The sequence below is a fragment of the Stegodyphus dumicola genome, chromosome 4 (assembly GCF_044657685.1).
Source record: "Stegodyphus dumicola isolate Sdum_Otavi_A_Nest chromosome 4, ASM4465768v1".
NCBI lineage: Eukaryota > Metazoa > Arthropoda > Arachnida > Araneae > Eresidae > Stegodyphus > Stegodyphus dumicola.
Window position 1 is genome coordinate 89,983,467 of NC_140771.1, and position 24,076 is coordinate 90,007,542.

At 33.0% G+C, this 24,076-nt stretch overlaps 1 protein-coding gene across 8 annotated transcripts in view; it reads left to right on the forward strand.

The window, feature by feature from the left end:
* The window catches only part of LOC118203782 (ankyrin repeat and IBR domain-containing protein 1-like), a 253,441-nt gene that overhangs the window by 147,051 nt on the left and 82,314 nt on the right, over positions 1-24,076 (forward strand). For 7 of the 8 annotated variants that reach the window (XR_015040715.1, XR_015040716.1, XM_085815207.1 and 4 more), the window contains 3 exons: positions 9,270-9,400; positions 22,734-22,868; positions 23,089-23,175. Coding sequence is in view for 6 of the 8 variants with exons in the window: in XM_085815207.1 (XP_085671333.1) it covers positions 9,270-9,400; positions 22,734-22,868; positions 23,089-23,175 (353 nt within the window). In the remaining 2 variants the exon portion in view is untranslated. The remainder of the gene's footprint in view (positions 1-9,269; positions 9,401-22,733; positions 22,869-23,088; positions 23,176-24,076) is intronic. The other variant, XM_085815210.1, reaches the window with a different exon arrangement.

A 24,076-nucleotide genomic window follows, 5' to 3' on the forward strand; every position in this document is an offset into this window, starting at 1 on the left:
CATAAGCCATTCTGGCCCTTGCCACCAGCGAGATTTCACAAAACTCTTAATCGAACACCCTCGTGATGGTATATCTGCTGGATTCGAATTTCCTGGAATGTGACGCCATTAAGATTCCGATGACAATTTTCGTATCTCTTTTACTCTATATGCAACAAATGGCGCCCAATGGTCATCTCTTTGGATCCAAGAAAGAGCAGTACTCGAATCTGTCCTTGTTCCTTGGAACATTGTCTAATTTGAGTGTTTGTACAGCAAGAGCTGCGAGTCTGACTCCTATACAGCAGGACAATAATTCTAGTCGATTTATGGTCATTTTTCTTAATGGACTCGCTCTGCTTTTAGCTAGAAGAAAATACACTGATACATTTTCACTTGTTTCTTTTCTTAAATAGATCACACATCCATAGTCTTCTTTACTTGTGTCACAGAATGTATGAAGACTAAGACTTTCATTTCCATTTATATCTAAAGCCCTTGGAATTCTAATACTGGATAAAAGTGACAAATCATCAATCCACGAATAGAACTCTTTTCCTAAGTCTTTGGGTATATTTGTATCCCAACCAATTTTTAACAACCATGTCTTTTGTATGAGTAGTTTAGGTGTTATCGTTATAGGGCAGAGAAAACCCGCTGGTTCGAAAATGCGATGTACCGCAGACAATATATTTCTTCTAGTAAGATTCACTGGTTTGTAAGTATCAGTCTTCACCTCACAGAAAAGGCTATCATCTTCCTTATCCCATAAAATTCCCAATACAGGAGTGGGTTCTATACTGTCCTCAGGTTTCAAAAGAGAAGTGTGCTCCCACCCTCTCAAATCGAATGACGCAGAATGTAATATCTGTTTCGATTCCTCGATGAATCACGTAAGTGTCTCTTCATCAGGAACAGATGTAATGCAGTTATCTACGTAGAATGATTCTTTTAAATTTTCCGCTGTTTCAGGATATTTAGACGAATTTAGATCAATGTGATGGCTTAATACAGCAGCCAACAAAAAGAGACTGCAATTCAATCCAAAAACAACGCGTTTATGTCTAAAAACTCTAAGTTCCTTCTTGTCAAAGTCTTTCCACCATAAAAATCGCAAGAAATCTCGATCACTCTTATTCACTGACATTTGCAAAAAAGCCTTTCTTATGTCTAAAATAACTCCTATTCTATTCTTGCGAAATCTTAAAATTATAGGAATAATTTGTTCCAGCAAATTTGAACCCTTTTCAAGGCAATCATTAAGTGAGCGCAAATTTTTGTATTTACAGGAAGCATTAAAAACCGGTTGCAATTTCGTGGTCGAAGTTTCTTTGAATACCCCTTTATGTGGTAAATAGTGACACTGATTATTCATTTCGTGTTCAGGAACTTCTATAATTCCTTCATTTAACCAGTCTGTGAAAACATTTTCGTAATCCTCGAATTTGCCCTTTTGTATCAACCTGTGTGTCGTACTGTTTAAACGCTGTCTAGCAATATCGAAATTTTGACTTAAACAGTCCTTTTCTATTACCCAAGGCAACTGAACCTCATATCTTCCCTCTTTAAAGGTAACAGTTTTGTTAAAACGATTCAATGCGGCAATTTCCATTTCCTTTCTACATTTTGTTTCAACAGTGTCTTGAATTCCCAATAAATCTAATTTCCACAAATTTTCAATCTTCGATGTGTGAATTAATAAAAAAGTCACTGCAACGGCATTAGTTACATATTCCTTATTGTCGGCATGATCAAACAATTTTCCCATTAAAATCCAACCCATTTTGGTTTCCATTGTAACTAATGATGAGTTCAAACGTTCAATTTTGTCTTTTACTAATTTTCAATAATTATCAGCTCCAATGAGTAAAGATACGTTGTTGTTATCTAAAGATTCGGGATCAACATCCGCTAAAATTATTCCCCTATCTTTCAACAACTCCTTAATATTTTGCTAAGGATAATCTAGCTCAGCACTCGATATTTCTTCAGTCTCTAAAACCTGAATAATTAATTCCTGGTTATTGAAAATGTTTTTTATTTTTACTTCTACTCGCGCACAGTTCTGTTTGGTAGGCACTTGAGATCCGAAAGTATGAATCATTATTTCTTCCCTTCCCACGACTTTTAATCCCAGTTGTTTAGACAGACGTTTTTGAATATACGAGCGTTGACTAGCGCTGTCAAATAAACAACGAACTAATTTATTGTGTGACCTACTTTTAAGTTCTACTGTCACCATCTGTAAAAAGATTTTATTCCTACCGATGCTAATGTGATTACACGCTGAATTTTCTACACCTTTTGATTGTGATGCTTCGGGTTTTTTTCTCATTTTTGTAACAAAGGGTTGCATTATGTTTTTTGTGGCAGTATACACAAGAGTTTTTCTCAGAACAATCCGAAAATCGATGACCTTGAGCCAGACAAACATAACATCGAGCTTGTAATCGCAGTACATTTCATTTTTCATTTACACTCATATTACACTTTTCAATATTATGTGTGTTATTTTTGAAAGAAATACAGTTTTCTTTTTTTACAGGACCGAATAATTCTGCCGCTGACGAGGGGTTAACTTTAGAGTTAAACTTATTGTTTGTGTATTTATAATTATTTTTGTGTTTGTCGAAGTGTTTATTCTTTCTGTTCAATGGAACAAATTTTGGTTCCAGTTTGTTAACTGCATACGTTTGTTTGCGGCATTCAATTTCGTTTTTCAAAAAAGCAATTAAACCTGTAACATGAGATTCCTCTTTTGGATCATGCTTTCGGTGATATTCGAGAATCAAATCATGAGGCAATAATTTCAATAATATCGGATTTAACAAGTGTCCATACGAACCTGAAGTTACTCCTAAATTACTGAAGCTTCGAATGTTTATTTCACAAGCGTCGTGTAATCTTCTTAGTGCATTTAAGTTAGAAGAATTTTTAACTGGTTCTATGTCCAAAAGATTATTCATATGTGACTTTATAATTTTCTCTGGTTTTCCAAAGCGTTCCTTTAAAAGTTCTAAGCACGAATCGCAATTTTGTTTGGTTAATTGAAATCCTTCAACGACATTATATGCTTGTCCTATCAGTAATGATTTCAAGTATACGAATTTTTCGATCTTGGTTAATGCTTTGTCCTGATCAATCGCAGCTTGAAAACTGTTAAAAAATTCTAACCATTTTCCTGCATCTCCTGAGAATTTTGGTATATTTAACTTTGGCAATTTTATAGCCGATGACGATACATTTATTTCAGAAACAGAAGTGTTCAAAAAATTTGCATCTGATGCATTTTTCACAGACAAATTTTCATTACATTTATTTAATCTTATTTTAATTCTAAACTTTGCAGACATAATTTGTTCATTGTATTTATCACTTGCAGTAATATCTTTTTCAAATTCTTTAGCATCTTTTAACTGAGTTTCGATTTGTGAATTCAACATTTTCAACGTGTTTTCTTTTTCGAGAATTGTTTTATACAACTCCTGTAATTCCTCAGTGTTTGTGTTTTCGATATTTTCTAATAACAAAGATTCTATTTTTGTAATTAATTTCGTAACACTACTGCGTTCATTCGTACGTTTCTGCTTCAGTTTGTCTAAAGCTTCCATGTTTAAAATTGACTAATCACAATATTGAAACTCAGTTTTTTCCAAATTTTCAAGAAAAAAGGAATTGCTTACCTGTTTACAGGTAATCCATCTGCAAATCTTCGAAATTCTAATCCAAAGTCCCTTGGTGAAGGCACCACTAAAATATGTCATTTCTATATTCCATAGTTCTATTTGGGAGAGCTTTCGATTTCTATATTCGATTCAAATCACTACTTCAATGAAGTCTTAACAACTTTTATTTACACACATCTTTTGTATTACAATATATACATAATTCGAGATTAATTTCAAATCAAAAGATGGGGATTATCCCCCCTTCCTATCAAATTCTATCAAGAGAAAATGAGTGAGCGACCGCTCTCTTCCAAGTTCGTTTTTCGACTCCTCGTTGCCACTGGCAGAAGAGAAACTTTCGCTCATTTCGCGTTCGAGTTGTAACACCTGTGGTAACAGAAGAGAGGTGAAAGACCTTTGGATTTTCCCTTGGGGTGCTTTCCAGAAAAATTGTAGTAGAGTCTAACAGCTAGTGTGGCAAGACTACATGTGAATTTTTGGTGTCCTGTCTCACTTATATATGTAACTGTACTTGTTTGTTTCTGTATGTGGCTTCAAACATGATGATAATGTTGTATATTTAAGCGTTGCTGTACAGAAGTGTCTGAACAGAATGACTGATTGTCTGGAGAAGATCCCTAGCTTGACTATTAAAAACAGGTGATATATCTTCTATAGATTTCATTTGAGGTTAATGAAGATTTCATTTCTGATGCTGACATCATTGCATGTATTTGGGAGGCAACTGGTTACATTTGCAATAGATGTATATTTTTTGCATGTTTTGTGAGATGTGTATAATGATGATGGATGAAAGTTTTGTGTGCTTTCTGAGAACCTATATACTGGAACGTATTTTGCAGTATTTAACAAAATAATAGATGATCTTCTTAGTAACACATAAATTTTACTTTTAGTTTACGGAGATAGATAATTTGAATGAAATCTTATAGTTACAAATTTTTCATGCATCTACTAGCTGGTGAAACTTTCAAAAGAAAAATTTTTAACAATTTCTTATGTTGCTGAGCAACGGTTACATGATACAAATATGGCGCTGCCACTCCAATAATAAATATAATATTCATTAAATAATGAAATATTACAAACTCTCCCCCCTCCCCTTACAATTTTTTTCAAAACAGAATATCAAAATAATACATAATTGAAATACTTTATAACATAATAATATACATATAACATAATATACAGTAAGGAAGAGAGGAAAGAACAAAATAATTGTTTTATCTATATAGCGAAACAAATTTTTTATTCAGACCAGGGAGTACGACTTAAATGTGTACATTTTTATGGTTTTTACCACTTCGATGAATGACTGTATAATTCTAGGGTTTGTAATACTAGTGCCCATCTCATAAGTCGTGGATTTAGACTCACATTATTTTTGAGCCAAACTAAGGGATTATGATTGGTCATGATGAGGAATTTAGTATGCCCGTCTAAATAACATTGCAGTTTCTTTACAGCAAAAATTATGGTGGCGCATTTCTTTTCTGTGGTATTGTACTTTTTCAGTTTCTGTAAATTTCTTACTGAGGTATGTTACTGGATGTTCATTGCCTCGTTCATCTTTCTGAACTAAAATGATACCCATACCAAAGTCTGAAACATCAATTTGCAAAATAAACTCCTTATTGAAATCAGGTGAGTGTAAGAGGCTTTTGCGGCAGTTTTACTTCTTCAACAACTCACTCTTGTCTGTTTAGTTTCTTAAAAAACTTCTCCTTGACTTGCATCTTAACTGCAGAACTTGGTAATTCATCTAGAATTTTTAACTGAGAATCAGCTAAATTTTTCAGTTCTTTCTTTTCAAATAGTTTTTGCTCGTTGCGAGATGAACTTTTGTTGTTATCTGTTACTTGCATTCTCATTGAATATGGCAATTTTGAGTATCCTTTATCATGTTTATGCTTCTTTGATGTGTGCTTAGATTCTCAATGTATTTTTAATGTCTTAGCTCTAGAAGCACCTTCATGAGTTCTTTTATCAGAAGTTCTTTATCTGCTGTTAACAAACTGTCAAACACATCTTTGCTTTTTGGAGAAGAATGAGCTGGGGAACTTGTAGGGGAATAATCGTACACACTATCCATAGAAGATGAATCACCAAGTGAATAAGGTAAGTCAACTTCCATATCAATAATTTTAGTATTCATACAAGGAGGTGAACATTTAGACTGTCTGTCAGATTTCTGTGAAGCATTGACAAAAACTTGACTATTAGAAAGGTGAGTATTGACCAAATTACCCTGAGTTTTAGAACTATTATTTGTTTGGTTCTGTGTCAAAGATGAATAGTTCTGCATTTGATCCCTTCCATTTTTTATCTATTTTGTTTTTCACAAACAACCCCTTCTCCTTTATGTTGAAATCATTTGTCTTGCTGGAATTTTTATTTTTAGCTTCTCTAAACAATGAGGCTAGATCTCTGCTTTGACACTGAGATTCAATTAATTCCTTAGAATTAGCATTAATCACTTTCTTAATTTCCTTGTCTTCCTCATCAGCTTGCGGTAAAGTATCTTCGTCAGTCTCAATAAATGTCAGTTTTAGTTTCTTCATTTTGGTTTCTCTACTTCAGGAGATATTTTACTTGAGATCATGTCAAAACCGCATTTATTTTTTCTAAATTTAAGAATGATTTATCTTTGAACAATTGGGCAGTTTTGTTATCCAATACATATCTGCCTGGATCATTTGTAACAACAGCTGCCTTTGTCTTTATATGACCAAGTTCACAATTAATTTCACTTTCTGCTGATGGTAGACACACTAAATGATCATTTAAAAGACATTGTACCCAGACATATTCTCCAGTCATTTTTGCGTTATCTATGTATTTTCGAGAAATAACATGTACCGTTCCTCCTATGTCTCGAAGAATAAGCATTTCATACCTATTAACTAAACCATTAATTGTGTATGTCTCTAACAAGTCATCATTCGAAGATAAGCAATTTACCCTTTTATTTGGTTTTAAGCGAGGAAACTGAGGCTGAAAATGCTCGCATGACCCACGCTCGAAACGATGTGGTCGATATCTTTTGTTATATAAATTTTCTTGGTTCTTGTTTTGAAACTGACTTCTTTGTTGGTGATCTTTCTGGTATTTTGAATCATCCCATTTATCAGACTGCTTAAAATGAGGTGGATGCTCTATTTTTTTCACAAAATTATCATAACAAGGTTTAAATGATCCTTTGTTAAGTCTCTCAGTTTGATTGGCAGAAAATTTCAATTTTATTGTTTTTTTAACATCTTCAAAATCTTCAATTTTCTTAACTATCTCAGTAGATGAAATGATGGTAGTCCAAAAATGTTCTTTAAAATCAGGAGAAATATGCTTTTTTTAATTGGATCATCTAGCATGAGATCTTTTAGCTATTCAAAAGTTTTGATGTTTAATCTGTTACACCATCCTTCTAAATAATTCTTTAATTCATAGTCGAAATCATACCAAGTACTTTCAGTACATTTTTGGTGTTTATTAAATAGTTGTCAAAATTTTTCTGTACTCAATTTAAACCGTTGTAACAAAAAATTTTTTACACATTCATACTTTTTCGTGTCCTCTTCTGATTCTCTAGCAATAAGCTGAACAGTATCAGGAAGTAGCAATGAAATAAGTTGGGTCACTTGATTTTCAGCAGATATATTCATAATTGTAGCTTGACGCTCAAATAACTCAAAATAAATGAATTTCATCTTCTTTAGGGTTGAAACGTGACATGACATCGTGAATTCTGATTTTTAAAGGCTACTCAGGTAACTGCATAGTTTCTACCGCCTGTGCTCTTGCAGCCATTGCTTCCAGTTCAAGTTCCTGTAGCTCAAAAACTCTAATTTGCACTTCTCTTTTGCGTTCTTTTTTCCTTTTCTTCTCTTTCACATTTGCTTTCTCTTTCACGTTCTTCCTTTCTTTCTCTTTCACGTTCTTCTTTTCTTTCTCTTTCACATTCTTCCTTTCTTTCTTCTCTAATTGAAGCTAGTAGTCCTCGAGTAAACTCCTCATCATAACCGGGACTTTCAGTAATCAATTTATGCAACTGAGCAATCTTAAATTCAGTTCTTATGGTTAAATCTAACTCTTCTGCCAGTAGTTTAAAATCCTGTTTTTTACTCCTAGCTAAGAATGACGTGTTGAAAGAGTTACCTTTAAGGGCTTCCTTTTGAAATTGAATCTAGAAAATCGTACTTGTATTAAAAATATATAATTTAAGCGAGACTTAACTTGTCAAATATGAGACGTTTTAACTCACTATTCACAAGCCTCGTTGGCTATAACTATATGAACCCCTTTGCCTGGCAATGCAATTTAGCTCTAATATGGGATGACATTACTATCTACCACGCTCCTGGATGGTGAGGACTAAGAAAAGACTTTCACCAGTTTGGCAATTCAATAAAATCGCACTACATCAGTTTGACATTACTTCTTATTTTCCACATGCCTGCTTGGCAACAAATTCAAACATTTAGCTGTTCCTTTTTTATATAAATGCCGGAATGGCTTACACATATCAATTGTCAACATAAAAATTCAATTTAAATAACAATAAAGCCTAAATAATAATTTTAAAATACTTTTATACCACAAATATCAATTTTAATTTATGCCTAAAATTTTTAGTATCAGTTATTTTACTCAAAAACTTACACTATTTAAATATAATTCTGAAAGTAAATATTAAATTTCAATAAACCCTTTTTTATGAAAACCAAAAGTTAATCTTATCTTCAGAGATCAGCAGTATCCTGTTCTGACAATTCTTTTCTCAGACGCAAGTTGTAAAAACACAGAAGATAACCTTTAAATGATTCGCTTCAAAAACTGACTTTAAAATGGCAGACTTACGACATCCGTTTCTCCTTGAAATGAACAAACTTCGCAATTGATACTAGCAAACTTGTTCTCAAAATTTCAGCAACCTGGATTAGGAGACCAGCACCATCGAAATTAATAAATGCACTCCTAATCTTCAGTATCTCAGGGAACTTCCAATTTTATAAGACTGTAATGTATTTTGTAGTATTTAACAAAATAACAGATGATCTTCTTAGTAAAACATAAATTTTATTTTTAGTTCACGGAGATAGATAATTTGAATACAGTCTTTTAGTTACATATATTTCATACATCTACTAGCTGGTGAAACTTTCAGAAGAACAATTTTTAACAATTTCTCAAGTTGCTGAGCAACGGTTACATGATACAAATATGGCGTTGCCATTCCAATAATAAATATAGTTATTTGTTAAGTAATAAAATATTACAGCCCATACATTTTACTATCATACTGCCATGTTTATTAGCCATTGGCTAAGAGAGAGTTAGAACAGTGCAAAGAAATTTTTGCCTTTTCTAATTGATCAAGTTATTAAAAAAAACTCTCACATTTAACTTCTTGAATTTCCTAATTTATTATTTTTTTAAATGCATAAATATATTATTCTTTGCATAAAATACACTTTAATTCATAGTTATAGTATTTCTGTATTTGTTCATATGTATATATTTTTTTTACTGTTTTGTTAATTAATAATTGTATTAGAAGGAATTTTAAAATTGTTATATACTGTAACAGATTTTTGTTTTTTTTAGTAAAAAATACATACGCAGAAACTGAAGAAGCTGAAAATTGCCTATGGATGGTGACAAATTCTAAGCCGTGCCCAAACTGCAAGTGTCCAATCCAGAAAAATGAAGGTTGTAATCATATGAAATGTTACAAGGCAAGGATTTATTTTATTTTATATTTTAATGTTTATATCCAAGCTTGTTTTTCATTTTTGCTTGAAAGAAATCAATAAATCTATTGAAAAATATCTTATGCAGAGTTTCTTCATGAAAACAGATGTTTATATTACATTGCGTACCATTCAGATTATTACTTTGCTAGGAAACTTTTCTTTAAATTATTGTTAAAAGTAAAAACTTTTAAGATTGTTTTCAAGTTTTTGCTTTTTTGAACTCACCGGTAAAGTGGGAGATAAAATATATTAGAGTATCACAGGTAAATGGTTTACAAGCTCTTAACTGATTTTAAGATAATTATGATAGAACTGTTTTCTTTTTAGGGAATTCATTAATTAAAAAAAGTCTTTTATATGTTTATTTTTGTGCATTCTGCTACATTTTACGTATATCTATTTGTTTCTAGTCCATATATTTCATTGTGCTTGAGATTTAATTTTTTGTGATGTACAGAAGATAGCGAAAGAAGTTAAGACTCAGGTGTTAGAAACACTTGTCAGCAGGCACTCAGATTATAAAACCACATCCTGTGTAGAACTCATACGAAAAAGGCGTATCTTTTCTAACCTAACGCGACAAAGTTCGTAATTAAGATAAAAAAATCTCGTGAAAGTGCAATTTTAGAGTCTTCAGATACAGCAGGCATTGAGATAGTTCTTGTATAGATATCCGGCGGTGTAAATGCAAGTATTATCGATATCATAGGCATGCAGTAAGGCATATCTGTTGCTGCCTGCTAGCGTCAGAATGGCGAGAGCTTGTCTGAGTTGAAGGCGTTGTCTCTGGAGGTACTTGAGTGAAGAGGGTGTAGCTACTGGTCGTCTTGGACAATGGTGAATCTGAAAAGGAAGTGCATCCACTTGCAAGACAGGCATTGGTTGGGGAAGGGGTTAAAAGAAATAACATATTGAACAATATTATTGAATGACGTGAGTCTATTTTGAAGTAAAAAAGATCATGGAAGGTAATAAGAGTTACTTCTATTGAATTAAATTAAGATAAAGATTAAGCTGGATGTAATACAAAATAACTGAGTTAATTTAATAGATGACATATTGACAAAATTTATGTGACAGAACTTTCTACCAGATGGCGACATATATTTTTCAGAGTCTAACAGTAATTAGGAAATTACCATATTTGACGGCATATAAGACACACTTTTTTTTCCTAAATTTGGTCTCAAAAAAGTTACCTGCATCTTATACGTGAAAGACACAGGTTAACTTTCAATATTAAACGCTATTAGTTTGGATAAAAGTCTAGACACACATAACTTTTTCTACATCAGCCATAATTATTTTGCGCATGCATGAAATATCTGTCGCCAAAAAAAGCGCTGAAGTCGAAGTTCGAACAGGTTCGACGGTCACATTACGTCTATGGAGCCTTTCCTTCTTTACATAGACTTTCTTTGACTCAGCCGACACACGTGTCAGTATCGGTGCTACTCTGTATAAACGTCTCGGTATCGGTGCTTAAAATTATTTGTTTAAAAAAAAATACCCTGGAAAATATGACTACAGGAAACAAGAGATTAAGCTGTACAATTCAGTTTAAACTAGGAGTGTTAAACTATGCCAAAGTGCATGGAAACAGAGCAGCAGCAAGACTTTTCGGTCCACCACCTATCGAAAAAATGATACGTACTTGATGACTGCAGGAAGATCAACTGAAGACTGCTAAAAAACAAAAAAATATATCCTTCAATGCCCAGCTCCATCTTGGCCTGAACTTGAAAATGCCATAAAAATGTGGGTGATAGAGAAGAGGAAATCTGGGATACGTGTTTCAGCCAAAATGATAATCAGGATGAGGCCAAAGGATTTGCAGGAAAACATGGAATTCAGAAGTTTACTTTTTCAGGGTCTGAGGGCTGGTGCTACAGGTTCATGAAAAGGCAAGGCTTATCAATGTGGAATCAGTAATGCTCTTGACGGAACAGAAGACGACGCATTATTCGAAGAAGGTGATACTAGTGATGACGATATTCTCGTTTTTGCTGATGATGTGATAGTGAAAAGGATTTTTATGGTTTTAAAAGTGATTAAAGTCTAATTTCATGATAGGCAACCTTTTCCTTGAATCTGTGTTTTTTGTTGTTTCTGCTTTATTTTGTATTATGTTTGATTGCTTGCCGTCTATACATTTATTCATTATTGAAATTGCATATCATGTTCAAAATAGCTTGTCGTTTGTTAATTTTCCTTAATAAAAAATATGTTTGGTAATTGCATTTAATGATTGTTTATTTGGCTTTTACGAAACATGAGAACTAAAAGAAATCACATTTTAAGTTATTGTGGTATCGCGCTGTTGCACTGACTATTGAAACTTTTTTTCCTTGTGTGTGGCGTTCTAAATAAGGGTGCATCTTATATGCCGTCAAATACGGTAAACCCTAGATAGGGACGCTTATGTCGCGACATAAAGCAGAGTATAACTAAATGAGAATAAATCATTATTAGATAATCAAATGAGATTTTAAGGTAAATTATCAAGGGGAATAGAGAAAACAATCCCAGTTTACATATTTAAATGTATAAGGCCTGCTTTCAGTCATTTTCTTTTGTCTCTATCTTGGTAATTATAATCCAGCTGTGGGATAGAGCTGTTATTTTATTTATGAATATTCCTGAAAAATTTTCTTGCAATTTTAGCAACGCAGATGTTGATTTTTTCTACATTGAGTTCATGATGAATTGCATCCTTCCTAATGAACCAGGGGCAATTTGCCATCTGTCTCAAAGTCATATTTTGCACTTGTTGAATTTTTTTCATAGTTGTGTTACAAAGGATACCCCAGACCAGACAGGCATAAGTGATGATGGGACGCAAAATGGATTGGAATACAAGAACTTTATTTTGAATAGACAAACTCAAGTTTCGGGCTGAGTAAAGCAAGGGGGTTGAGTAAAGCTTTAACTCCCCGAAACTTGTTTAAAATATATGTAAAGTGTGGGGTCTATGTGAGTCTTTGGTCTAAAATGACACCAAGGTATTTAATTTGCTTGGCCCAGGGAATACTGATACCATACATTTTGAGGGTGATATCCAGATCCAGGTTGGCTTTGTAGGTGAAGTAAACAGCTTCTGATTTCTATACATTCTTAATTTTCCATTTTATCATCCAGGACTCTAGTGCATGGATGTGTTCTTGTAATGTTTGTACAACTGCGGCCATAGACGTGTTTTGGTGGAGGATCGCAGTATCGTCTGCTTAAAGTGCTAGTGTAGTGAGGGGTTGTGTGGGATGTCATTTGTATAAATTGAAAATAAAGTGGGTGAAAGTAAGCTTCCCTGTGGCAAGCCAGCAAGGGTTGCTTTATGTGTAGAGTGGGTATTGTTATAATGAACAACAAAGTGTCTATCATAAAGGTAGGAATTGATGATGTTTATGTTGTAATCTGGGAAACCCAGAGTGATTGGTTTGTAAGTGAGGCCCTGTAACCATACAAAATCAAAAGCTTTTGATATATGGAGGAAGAGAGCTCCAATGATTAGTTTTTTCTGAAATCCATCAGCGATCAACTCCGTAACTCTGTATAGCTGATGTGTGGTGGAGTGTTTCCATCTAAATCCATACTGCTCTTGAATTAAGATGTTATTTTCCTGCAGAAAATCATGAATTCTTGCCAGGATAACAGCCTCTGCAATCTTGCTTAAAGTCGATAGAGACTTATTGGTCTGTAGGAGGCAATGCAGGTTGGATCTTTACCCAGCTTCAATATCGGCGTGATAATAGCTGTCTTCCAATTGGTCGGGAAGTGCTGTATTTTGATAAAAATATTGATGATTTTCGTGAACTTGCTGAGCATCTTAGGTCCCATTTCTTTTATCATTTTATTGCTTATTTTATCCAATCCTGGACTTTTACGATTTTTTCTCTTCTCGATGTAACTGCTAACTTCTGAAGGCATAATTAAGGGTGTGCTGTTTGTGTGTGTTCTTGATTGGAATTGTGTGTTGAGGGAAGAAACTAAGTGTTCTGTTTGTGGGAGAGAGATGTTGTGTGTGCGAAGTTAAGAAACATAGTTTTCTGCAATAGACTCAGCTTTTTCAAAATCAGTGTATGCAATCCCGTTGGGGCCGTTAATGGGTGGAATATTGGTGTTGTGTCTCTTAAATTTAGAAAACGCATTCCAGATCGAATTATCATCCGCTGAAAGTGATTCTAAATGTCTGGCCCAGTCGAGTTGTGCATGTTTTTTTAATAGAGTCATGACTTGTTGATTTAGCTGGTTCAGTAATTTTTTATCAGAAGGATATTTTTTATTTTTGCCACTGTTTGCGTGCGTGATTCCTTCTTCTAATTAGTTCTCTTATGTCACTGTTTTGATACCTCTTATCCTCTCTTGCAATCTTGCTGTTTTTGAGTAATGCAACATGCAGCTCTTCAGTGAATTCTTCTGTAAGGGCGTCTAACTCATCTCTCGTTTGTACTATGTGTGTTGGGTACTGAATGTTGTTTAGAGCTTTGGCATAACCTGCCCAGTTTGTAAAAAGGGTTCTTTTGTGTGGTGTACTGTAGGTATTGGTATTGACTTCCATTATCACAGGATTGTGATCAGATGACATTTCAGTCGTGCTTTCTATATAACTCGGTGAGTTAATATTTTATAAAATGAAAAAGTCAATGACGGATGGTCTACCAATCTCACAGTATGTTGGTTTCTCTGGAAATGCTAGGTTAATATTGGCCGCTTGGGCAAAGTGACTAATAATGCGTCTGTGTTGATTAATATCCCAACAATTCCACTCGCAGGGATGCGCGTTGAAATCTCCACCTATAATGACTCGATTGTTAATATTTAATAGCATTTGCAAATGTCTTGACAGAATTTGCAGGTGTGTGTGTATAGCAAAATAGGTGGAGATAACAGTGATTGGTCGTGATGTGTTTGGTGTGAGTGCAATAGCTAGAGCTTCAATTTCTAAAAGCTGTGGTATGGAGTGACATAATGAGAAATGGAGCGCCTAATTAAAATACGTAGTCCACCTCTTGCATTACCTCTACACACATATCTGCCTACAGTTGATCTGTCCCATCTGTGCATGACATAATTGCAGGCTCTAAAAAAGGTATGAGGGCCAAGCATGTGTTCTTCTAGGAGTACAATATCGGGCAAATTCGTGTAAAAACTCCTTGTGCTCGTAAGCTTTCGGGAGCAATCCATTTGCATTCTATGTAATTATAGTTAAAGGCATACTTTGATTACACTGATAAATTATGAATTTCATTAACTATTTCAAAAAATAAGAACATTTTATCAACAGGATCCATTAATTCTCTCAGCTGAGGCATGAAAGTTTTAAATACATTATTCATTATCTTTATGTTATGAATTCCAAAAATATTGTTAAATTCTGCTAATTCTTAACAAAATTTACAAATTCTGGAACTACTCTGATATGCACCCTCAAGTCGCCAAAAATATTTGGCGAGAAACTTCACGCTGCCATATTACTATCTAAATTTTTTGTCTACATTTTGAACTTTTAGCTTAAAATGTCTCCAAAAACGTGGTTTTTGCACATGCAAAAACTACGTTTTGAACACACAATTTAGCTAAAAATCCGAAACAAAAACAAAAAATTTAGATAGCAAAAACGTAAAGTTTCTAACCAAAAATATTTGACAAGAATCCATGTACACAGCGACATGTTTTAACTTAAAAAAACATCTACGAATTGCACAATGTAGGCATTGAACGAATCTACAAACTACGCACACCTCGCTTTAATAAATTAACATAACAACAATAAATTTCAAAGAATACCATGTACACAGCATCCTGTTTAAACTTAAAAAAAATTCTACGAATTGCACAATTACCATGTACACAGCATCCTGTTTAAACCAAATGAATAACCAAATAAAAGAATACCATGTACACAGCATCCTGTTTAAACTTAAAAAATATTCTACGAATTGCACAATTTAGGCAAGGAAGGAATCTACGATCTACGCGCTCCTCGCTTTAATAAAATAACATACAACAATAAATTTCAAATAATACCATGTACACAGTGTTCTGTTTCAACTTTAAAAAACATCTACGAATTGTACAGTCTAGACACTAAACAACAAAATAAACTAAAATAAATTTCAAACAATTTAAAAAAACAACAATAACGACAGAAATTCATACTAAAGAACCAATGAACATAACATTCTACAAAATAAGAACAAGGATAAAATAAAATGCACTTACCATGAATTAATGCGTTTTCGAATAGCAGAAATATAAATTTCATACCGCCTTTAACATTCCATAGTCGTGTCCACATCCGTGACTGGTCGCAATTTCTGGCACTCCATAATAGTAGTCTTAATTGCGGCGATCTTGACTTCCAAATCGTTAAGAAGATTAATCCAATAGTCAGTATCGTTAGTATCCAAAATATCAGCGTGCGGGTAGTCCAGCAGAGCCTTCACTGATAGAAGGCGATTCTGGAGGGGCGCTAACATCCATCAAGAGATACACATCGTCGTTCGATTCACTCGTCGTAGTCGGAGCGCTCATGATGAGCAACCTACACTTGTGAGGATCAAGGACCGAATCGAGTGAGAGAAGTTAAGTAAATTTTTTATTTTCCTTTTAAACATTTATTCTTAGTGATAGAACTGGCTGTGTGGGCCCTTGTGGCTTTCCTGTGTGTGATATAAACTTCTCACCTGTAGAAAATCTATCATGAAATTGTGCCACTTGTTAATAAGTACCTAAGAACTTATTAACTTCTTACACACCGCATTATGATTCAGAAATAAAAGTCGCAGCTAATTCATCAAATTCACATTAGAATACACCCATAAAGACTATAAAACAAAAAAATTGCCATAAAAAAATTTCTGTCTATGATTTCCCGAATGTTCCATTTTTGGAACATTGGCATGTAAGGCTGTCTTTTCTCTCTTTTTTTTTTTTTTTTTTTTTTTTTTCTTCATGAAAACAAAGTGTTGTATGATGAATATTTTAAAATTTTATGCTGTATAAATAATTTACTGAACAATATGATGTGAAATTAATTAAATTTAAATAAAACTCATTAAAATATATATATAATTTTTAATTAGCGTACTATTTTATAAGAAATGCAATGCTAAAAGTATAAAGCAACAATAAAAACAAATTTACACTTACACAAGCTTGACTAACAATTACATAATATGAATAAATGCTATTTTAAAAATGTAAAATACCTTACAAATAAAAAATAAAATATTTTATCTCTTAGAAGGCGCGTGGGATTTCAACCAGTAGCAAAAAATATAAAACATTCTAAAACACTAATTTTTTGTAATCCTTTTTAGCAATTTCTCAGTATCCATGATATTGTGGGAAGCAGTGTACATGGAGCCTTTTTTTTTTTTTTTTCATTCAAAATGTATGTTTGTAGTGTTTTTTGGCACACTACAGACCACCTTTGTGATGATGTAACTATATAACGTGCATCTAATTTTCTTGCAGATGTCGACTGATGGGTACAGGGTCCAAAATATAATGTGAATTTTAGGTTTCGCTCGAAGGAAATTCAAAGTAATTTCTCTTCTAAAATTCACGTGAGTCATTTCTAATGTGGGTTTTTTCTGTAAATCAGTGTGTAAGATCCACACAGCAGCCACAGCTATATTCAGTGTGTTGATAAATAAGTTCCAGTACCATTTTTTGCTGCAAAATTTTGGTCGATAACTCCAAGAAGTCGGTCCAATGGGTCTACTCCACCCATTCCTTCATTATATAATTTTATAATGTAAGGTTGGAGAACATCGGCTTTCTTTTTTTAAGATAAAACATATCTTTTTGCTCTTCCTAATGGTTTTTGAGTGATAAAATTTGATGCAATAGTTACAACAGAATTGTCATTCCAACAACACATGTAAACTTCTCCATCACATTGGTAATCAAATTCTCCATGTTGAAATTTCAACATTTCTTTTGTTGTTCAGCTGTTTGCATCTCTTTTGCTCGTACTGTGCCAATTGCCTTAAAGCCTTTGTTAAACAAATTTATCAGTAGGAAAAAAAAAAAAAAAAATTCAATAAATACTTTGTCTTTTTCTGGATTATCAACAAAAGATATTAGTTCAGAGGCAACTTTTGGTCTAAGCATCAAATTTTTCATTTTTTGAACTTTTAGAAAGACCTAATATAAACAAAGAAATCCTTGTGAAGCAGATATGGTCATTTCTAACAAAAGAAACGAGCAGATATCAGAGCTCAAAACAAGGAAGTACAACTGAAACCAATAACCACAGCACCTTGGTGACAGAGGTCATACCCCCTTCTAGTCCTCTGCCCCTTCCTTTGTATAGGAATAAATGACACAACATTAATGCCTCTAAAAAAAGACACATTTACAACGTATTAGAACTGAATGTATTTAAAATCTAATAAAGAAAAATATATGTGTGATATCACTGATTTTATGTATCGTTACATGCCAATATTCCTCTTTTGGAACACTGCGATTTCACGCTGTCTTGAGGAAATATTTTATTTTTATTATTTGAATTCCTTTTATTAACTCATTAAAGTTGTCCTTTGCAGGTATGATGGGGAAAGGTTTAGGTGGATTTGAATTTTTAGGAATTTAATAGAAATTTTTTTTAAAGTATTGTAAAAATCATAAAAAAGCTGATATTTAAAAACTTTCCCCTCAAATATTCATATTTAAAAAATAAATTTTGTGAAAAAATCAATCATATCTTTTATAATGCACGGTAATTTTTTTCAAGCTGAAAGATATGACTGTGTATTTTTAATAAAACATTAAACATAATATTGCAAAAAAGGAACATTGGCACGTACAGTGGGTGGGGTGATCGGTTAACGAACATAATCCATTTCAAGTTTATGTTCGCTGTCCGCATTGTTCATTAACCAATCACCAATTTATCACATATGTTAATGGGAATTCTATTAATTCGTTCTGTAGATTCTAACAATTAAATTTTTAAAAATGTCATGAACAAGTATAATTTCTTAGTAAGTTTGTTTATTACAAATATAATACATATACTCTTACTTATTAATCAGTCCTTTTCCTTTCTTTGGGCGTTAAAGAACATGTCCAATGTCGATTGTTTTTCTCTCTCCTTCAGGACTTTCAGGAAATGATTGATAGCAATGTCGTTGAACATTGCTATAACATTGCTATCAATGTTCAACGACATTTATCAATGAGATCAGCAACCCTATTGACATCAGCTTGTTTTGGGTGCCATATTAAGACCGTTGCTCAGATATCCTCCCACTTCTTCAAAAGATCTTTAATGGCAAATGTCAGCATTGCTCCTCTTTCATCTTCCTCTTTTTCAGAAGGAAAAACATTTTGCTGAGTTTCTTGGTGTTCTTCATTCAAGATTTCTTGGAGTTCTTCTGCCGTCAAGTCACCTTCATATTCCATTATGAGCTCTTCAGTGTCATCCTCGTTCACCTCCATTTCCAGATCTCTCGCAGTTGTACAATTTCATCCATAATTTCAGGAGTGTCACCCTGATCACCTCCATCTCTTTGAACGAGGGAAAGCTTTCGCCAGGCAGAAGCAAACTGTACGCCTTTTCAATAAGATGAATAGCTTCAAGAATGCCAAATTTTTCTATCCAAAACGTTTTTAAAGGCATTTTTGAGGAGAATTGGCATGCTTCAAAGCATCGCCAAAACAGCGTACGAGTGTACAATTTCTTGAAACCTGCAATAACCTCTTGATCTATTGGCTGAATCAGTGAAGTCGTATTCAGAGGTAAAAGTGATGTCCAATAGCAGCAATGCTTTCAATGGCACAGTGCCGGATCTTTGATTTTTCTTATCTGGGGCAAAAACTAAAACTGCCGCCCTCACACATCATCCTTAAAGTTTCTCTAACAAGTTTTAATTTTTTAATTAATACAGAAATAGATAGGGTTTGAGGTAAAATCCTAACCTCCATTTTATATTAAATTCTTTATGTGCCTTTTTTTGGGGGGGGGGTTATAAAAGAAACATATGTACCAAAATTACATAATTAGAAAATCATCTCCTCCTAGGAGAATCGTTGAGCTTATTTTCGGATTCAATCCTAATCCTAACTGTAATCCTGAGTGCTTCTAACCCTCCAGTCCTCGCCACCATTCTTTCTTCCGCTCTAGGGGGGATGAGCATCTCCTAAGTTTCTCACTATTCCGTATTATTGCATCATGGTTAAATTAGGTTAGATTATATGAATATGGCAAACACAGGAGGGCTATCTGCTTAGAGGAGAGGTACATTCGTGGAGAAACTTTTTAAAGAAAACTGGCTCATATTCACGTTACACATGAGGAAATCCACGAAAATAAACCATGCAGCCAGCCTGTTCTCCTGGGTTTGAACCCAGGCAAGGTCAAACTACCAGTATTCATCGGTTTTAATCCCTCGGCCACTGCTGAGGACATTTGTTTGATTATTTATTATGTGTTTTGCCATTTGGCACTACATAGAAAAGAAGGAATGCCTACTGTAAAAAATTTGAAAAGAAAATTAGCTCGTATCTATGTTACACACGGGGAAAATCACAGAAATGCTCATACCACCAGCACGTTCACATATACTTGACCCTTGGACCAAACTACTAGTGCTCAGTGGCTTTTATTGCTCAACCACTAATGGGAAAATTCCCAAGAAATACCTATTGCTATTGTTTTTCATGCTTCCTAAGTAAGTTCTTACCTGCCTTAACACTATTAAAATATTATGGAATTAGTAATGAAAATTAAAATTTTACTCTGCAAGCTTTTTGTTCTACAAGCAAATGCACGGAATCGTCATAATTTGATCTGCGGTTTGATTTTCGGTTGCCAGAATCGTGAGACTTGATAAACGCTCCTGGCTCACCGATGATCATAGATATTTTTTAATATGTTTTAATTTGCTGAAACTTTGATCTGAACAGGTTGAAGTGTTCGTGATTCATCCTCAAACAGTTCATCAGATTGCTTTGCGTGCTTTGGAATTTTTCCTTCGTTAGAATAGACTCAACTGCAATTTTTTCGGCTACTGTTTTAGACTCTTGTATCCAGTATTCCACAGAATGTTGGATACAAGAGTCTCATTCAAAGTTTCATTCCCACTCTCATTCAAGTCTCATTCCCGCTTTCATTTTTTATAATTCCTCAGTTTTTGTCAGTTTTTTCATTAACTACACAGAACGTAGAAGAGGAATTCCTTTTGAATTTCTATATTTACTCAATTGAATTCTGGAAAAATATTTGCTCAAATTTTCAGGTTGATAGTAAATTCAAAAATTTTCACAGCATGTACCAGATGTCCTACCTCGTGGTTTGATTCCGCATCAAGAGAAATATCTTTAATTTCTTTTAAATATTTTAATATTTCTGGTAAAGTCATTAGAAGGACTTTCACAGCCACATATTTTGCCGACCATCGTGTCTGGCTGCTTCCTTTTAAGTTATATTTTGTACATTTTTTCATAATATACCATCGAGTAGTGCGTCCAACAAAAAAGTGAAGTATTTTCTGAGTAATTCCAAACAGATTAACTGCTTCCGGGCACAAAGAAGTAGAATGCACATCGACAAGATACGAGGAATGATCCAAATATGGTACAAATTCCTCCAGCTTATTCATTTCTGTAATCCTATCTTGTACTGTTTTAGAAATGCCAGCCATATTAGACCCGTTGTCATAAGACTGACACCGACATTGTCTAATCAAGTGTCAATTAACACATTAATTTTCTACAATGCATTAAGAAATACATTCTCCTATCTGGACTGGTTTCGGGTGTTCCGAGAGCCGAGAGGTTTTCATTAGAATTAGTTTTTGTTCGTTGTCCGATTTGTTCGCTGTTCGAACTGTTCATTAACCAATCACCCACTGTAAAAGGTTAAATGCAACCACCATGGTGCTGTTTAGTGATTTTTTACTGAAGATGGAGAATAGTGATATATAACTTCAAAAAAATATATATATACATATATTATGTTTCAATTAAATATTTATCCTAAAAATGAACCAATAAGCTGAACTTACAACCCTTTTTTTTATATCTTTTGCTTTGATGGAAATTTCACAGTGATCATTTTAAGAATATATTCAAAGCAATCCCTTTATGATTTAACAGCAAAAGGCTATATTCTTGCAGAATATTTACCACAGTTTCTTTGACTATAGGCCTATTTCACTAGTGTGTACTTTAAAACAGAACATAAGATTAAATAAATTAATTAATTAATAAATTTAAAAAAAACACAGTTTTGCTATAAAACAAAAACTTGGAATACAACAAATAGAACATGTATTAAGATGATGACAGTTTTTACTGCAAATGAAGAATTATGAATGGGTTCCTAAAGAATTGTTATAGCATGATTGCCAGAGTTCAGCATATTCTAAAATTTGCCAATTTATTCTGAGGTGCTAATATGTAATGCCAGAGGATATGAGAAAAAGATTTGGTGATCTGAATGCTGTCAGCACAAATTTGTAAATGATTTTTTTTTATGATTATCTTTTTGTTGAAAACAGATTATCTTTTGAGGTGATCGACATTGTCTCTTTTTTTTATCAACAGAATTCTCAGAAAGGTAGTTGTAATAGCTTATCTTTTTTACTGTTATTCATTCTACTACGCAAAATGGGCTAACCTGCTAGGTGCCTTCATGATGTTTTACACATATGACATAAATATGAAATAGTTTGCATTGGAAACTTCTCTATGAAGCCATCCCTTACGAGATAAAGCGTCCTTAAACTATTTAAGCATCTTAATGACCACTTTCTTAAATAAATAGAATTGATTCAGTATTTTTTATTATCATTTTATGTATAAGATTGAGATAGCTTTCCTAATTTAAAAAGTCCATTGAAAGAAGTTAGTATTTATTTGCTTTGAAATAATTAGTCTAATACTGAAAGATTTTTTTTTTTCTGTCTTTCTGAGGCCTATCAGTGGCCAAGTGGATAAAATTGCTTAACCCTTGTTGTTCTAGGCCTGGCTCAAATCGTGGTGAATGGGCTGGATGCATGAGTGTTTTCATTGGGTTTTCTTTATGTCTGAGTTAAACATCATTTCTCTTAGGCAAATAGCCATAATATCAGAATCAAACAACTTAATCCAATTCAATCTTCATGCCTTTTTGAATTAATTAATTAAATTTATTTTAAGTGTTTTAGTGAATAGATGATTAGTATTACACAGGTAGTTTCTATTATAATTTCATTTTATGTATTTTGTTGTATTATTTATTTAACTAATCCTTGTAAATTTTTTAAAATTTTTTTCACCTTAAATAATGTTTGCTTCTAATTGGATAAATTTATTGATATAGTGCAAATATGAATATTGCTGGATTTGCCTTGAATCTTGGAAGAAGCACAGTCCGACAACAGGTGGTTACTTTCGTTGTAATCGGCACGATGCTGTCAAAAGGGCTGAGGTGAAAGCAGAATCATTAATTAATGAAGTACGTTTTAGAAATGTTAATTTGTTTTCTGTTTTAAATGTTTTTTCAATATTTATAAAATCAACAATATTAATAGATTTTTGTTGATTAATTAATGATACCTGAAATTGTTTATAATTATTAATTCTTTTATGTGTGCCTATAAAGAGTGCTAAAAATACATTAACTTTTAGTACATTTTAAATTGTGTATTTTTAGCATATATATTTGTCATCTTTAGGCAGAAGAACATAATAAACATATGCAGGAATTGAAGAGATTTTTACAGTATTATACAAGATTTAAAAACCATGAAAATAGCTACAAAGTGAGTAAATGATGCCAAATTGAGTAAATGATAATGAAGTTATGGATATTACAGGACTGTGTTCAGCCATAAAATTGTCATACAGATTTGTGAAATTTTTTTCAGTTATTTTTAGATACTTTCAGAATTTATGATCAAAATTCAAGCATTATGTGAAAAAAAACATTTAAGCTGATAAAAATTAATGCTTCATTATTTTTGTATTGAAAATATTTCATCTTATTTCTATTTTAAGTTAAAACAAAAATTTTTGGTGTGTCCTGATTCTATCATTCCTCTCACAATGATTACTTTGATATCAGTTAGATGGACATTTTCATTTAATTAAATATGTAAAATATCTTTTTGCTTATCTTGGTAACACTGAGTACTGTCATGGAAGCTGATCACACGTAATTATTTAATGCATAGCTTTCGATACCATCATTCATCACTTCATCATACAGCTTTTGTTTTTTTACATTCTAAAACAGGCAAGTAATTTTTTGCCATATTTATTATTGTTATTATTATTTTTTTGTCACCATGAGAGTAGCAAACTGTGACAGCTTGAAATTGGATCATGCAGTGATACCACAAAAGGGTTTCACATCATTGCTACTAAATACCAAACAGGTATACATAGCATGAGTTGTCTGTAATGATATTGTTATTGTAACATTAAATTCTATAATAAGTTATTTCCACTGAAAGTGTTTTATCACTGAAATTTTAAGTGCTAATTTTTTTAGAAATTTTTAGCTTTTTGTAGGAATTATTTAAAAAAAAAAAAGATTGAAAACTCTGGCTGTATTAATGTCATCTCTTTAAATGTTTGAATAAAGTTTTTTAAAGTTAGATGAAATATTATTTTTTTAAGCTGTGTTTAACAGGAGTGGACGTTTTCATTCTTTAATTTTTA